Source organism: Boleophthalmus pectinirostris, unplaced genomic scaffold (genome assembly GCF_026225935.1).
Source record: "Boleophthalmus pectinirostris isolate CB_2022bp ecotype Guang Dong unplaced genomic scaffold, ASM2622593v1 HiC_scaffold_9, whole genome shotgun sequence".
NCBI classification, from domain to species: domain Eukaryota; kingdom Metazoa; phylum Chordata; class Actinopteri; order Gobiiformes; family Gobiidae; genus Boleophthalmus; species Boleophthalmus pectinirostris.
The window spans coordinates 39,849,126-39,851,625 of record NW_026571541.1 but is presented as its reverse complement, the minus strand read 5'-3'; the positions used below and the strand labels follow the sequence as shown (position 1 = coordinate 39,851,625).

At 51.0% G+C, this 2,500-nt stretch overlaps 1 protein-coding gene across 1 annotated transcript in view; it reads left to right on the top strand.

The window, feature by feature from the left end:
• col4a4 (collagen, type IV, alpha 4) overlaps positions 1–2,500 on the top strand; it is a 47,381-nt gene that overhangs the window by 26,128 nt on the left and 18,753 nt on the right. The window contains exons 20-23 of the mRNA XM_055166745.1: positions 1–52; positions 577–666; positions 751–908; positions 2,493–2,500. The exon at positions 1–52 is cut by the window's left edge and continues 104 nt beyond it; the exon at positions 2,493–2,500 is cut by the window's right edge and continues 65 nt beyond it. Of these exons, the coding sequence (XP_055022720.1) occupies positions 1–52; positions 577–666; positions 751–908; positions 2,493–2,500 (308 nt within the window). The remainder of the gene's footprint in view (positions 53–576; positions 667–750; positions 909–2,492) is intronic.

Below are 2,500 nucleotides of genomic sequence, written 5' to 3'. Positions count from 1 at the left end.
AAACGAGGATCGGCCGGACCCCCAGGACCCAAAGGAGCCAAAGGAAAACCAGGTGTGAGGAGCACTGTGACCCACTCTGGGTCAAATGTAAAAGACAAACCCTAAACCTCAAACCCTCCTGACGGCGACCACAGTGCACCCTGACCGCACCTGTCTAACGCCGGCGACAGGCGAGGTCAGGGCGACAGGTGAGGTCAGGGCGACAGGTGAGGTCAGGGCGACAGGTGAGGTCAGGGCGACAGGTGAGGTCAGGGCGACAGGTGAGGTCAGGGCGACAGGTGAGATCAGGGTAAACCTGACCCGGGTGTGACTCTGAGGAGCTCTGAAGGTCTCATTCGAAAATGTGTGGTTCTGTGTGGTTCTGTGTGTGGTTCCGTTTGGTTCTGTGTGGTTCCGTTTGGTTCTGTGTGGTTCCGTTTGGTTCCGTTTGGTTCCGTGTGGTTCCGTTTGGTTCTGTGTGGTTCCGTTTGGTTCTGTGTGGTTCTGTGTGGTTCCGTTTGGTTCCGTGTGGTTCTGTTTGTTTTAGATGTTTAAATGCAGTGCCGGTTCTGTTCTGAAGTGTTCTCCTGTTCTCAGGGTTCTACTGTGGACCCGGGTCTGCTGGAGAACAAGGTGACCCAGGAGACCCGGGCTTCACCGGAGAACCAGGCTCCAGAGGAACCAAAGGTAAACCTGGTCTAGTCCTGGTTTAATTTCTGTAATCCAGGTTGAGTCCGGGTTCAGTCCTGGTTCTGGTTTTGGTCTCTGCAGGTCTGCCCGGTCCGTGTAACTGTGGTCCAGCGCCTCCGCGAGGTCCTCCAGGAGATCCAGGACCTCAGGGATTCGATGGACCTCAAGGAAAACGAGGACCAGTTGGACTCAGAGGAGAGAGAGGGTCTGAGGGAGAACCAGGGGCCCCGGGGCCTCAGGTAAGACCAGGACTAAGACCAGGACCAAGACCTGGACTAAGACCTGGACCAAGACTAGGACTAAAACCAGGACTAAAACCAGGACTAAGACCTGGACTAAGACCAGGACTAAGACCTGGACTAAAACCTGGACTAAGACCAGGACTAAGACATGGACTAAGACATGGACTAAGACCAGGACTAAGACCAGGACTAAGACCAGGACTAAGACCAGAACCAAGACCAGGACTAAGACCTGGACTAAGATCAGGACCAAGACCAGGACTAAGACCATGGACTAAGACAGGACTAAGACATGGACTAAGACCAGGACTAAGACCAGGACTAAGACCAGGACTAAGACCAGAACCAAGACCTGGACTAAGACCTGGACCAAGACTAGGACTAAAACCAGGACTAAAACCAGGACTAAGACCTGGACTAAGACCAGGACTAAGACCTGGACTAAAACCTGGACTAAGACCAGGACTAAGACATGGACTAAGACATGGACTAAGACATGGACTAAGACCAGGACTAAGACCAGGACTAAGACCAGGACTAAGACCAGAACCAAGACCAGGACTAAGACCTGGACTAAGACCAGGACCAAGACCTGGACTAAGACCTGGACCAAGACTAGGACTAAAACCAGGACTAAAACCAGGACTAAGACCTGGACTAAGACCAGGACTAAGACCTGGACTAAAACCTGGACTAAGACCAGGACTAAGACATGGACTAAGACATGGACTAAGACCAGGACTAAGACCCAGAACCAAGACCAGGACTAAGACCTGGACTAAGATCAGGACCAAGACCAGGACTAAGACCAGGACTAAGACCAGGACTAAGACCTGGACTAAAACCAGGACCAAGACCAAGTGTGTCTTTGTGTGTGTTGTATAATCTTGTTGTGTGTGTTGTGTGTGTTGTGTGTGTGTGTGTGTGTTGTGTTGTGTGTGTGTGTTGTGTGTGTTGTGTGTGTGTTGTGTGTATGTGTTGTGTGTGTGTGTCGTGTGTGTCGTGTGTGTTGTGTGTGTTGTGTGTGTGTGTGTGTGTGTGTGTGTGTGTGTGTGTGTGTGTTGTGTGTGTGTGTGTGTGTGTGTGTGTGTGTGTGTGTGTGTGTGTGTGTGTGTGTTGTGTGTGTGTGTGTGTGTGTGTGTGTGTGTGTGTGTGTGTGTGTGTGTGTTGTGTGTGTGTGTGTGTGTGTGTGTGTGTGTGTGTGTGTGTGTGTGTGTGTGTGTGTGTGTGTGTGTGTGTGTGTGTGTGTGTGTGTGTGTGTGTGTGTTGTGTGTGTGTGTGTGTTGTGTGTTGTGTGTGTGTGTTGTGTGTGTGTGTGTGTGTGTGTGTGTGTGTGTGTGTGTGTGTGTTGTGTGTGTGTGTGTGTGTGTGTTGTGTGTGTGTGTGTGTGTGTGTGTGTGTGTGTGTGTGTGTGTGTGTGTGTGTGTTGTGTGTGTGTGTGTGTGTTGTGTGTGTGTGTGTTGTGTGTGTGTGTGTGTGTGTGTGTTGTGTGTGTGTGTGTGTGTGTGTGTGTGTGTGTGTTGTGTGTGTGTGTGTGTGTGTGTTGTGTGTGTGTGTGTGTGTGTGTGTTGTGTGTTTCAGGGTCTTCG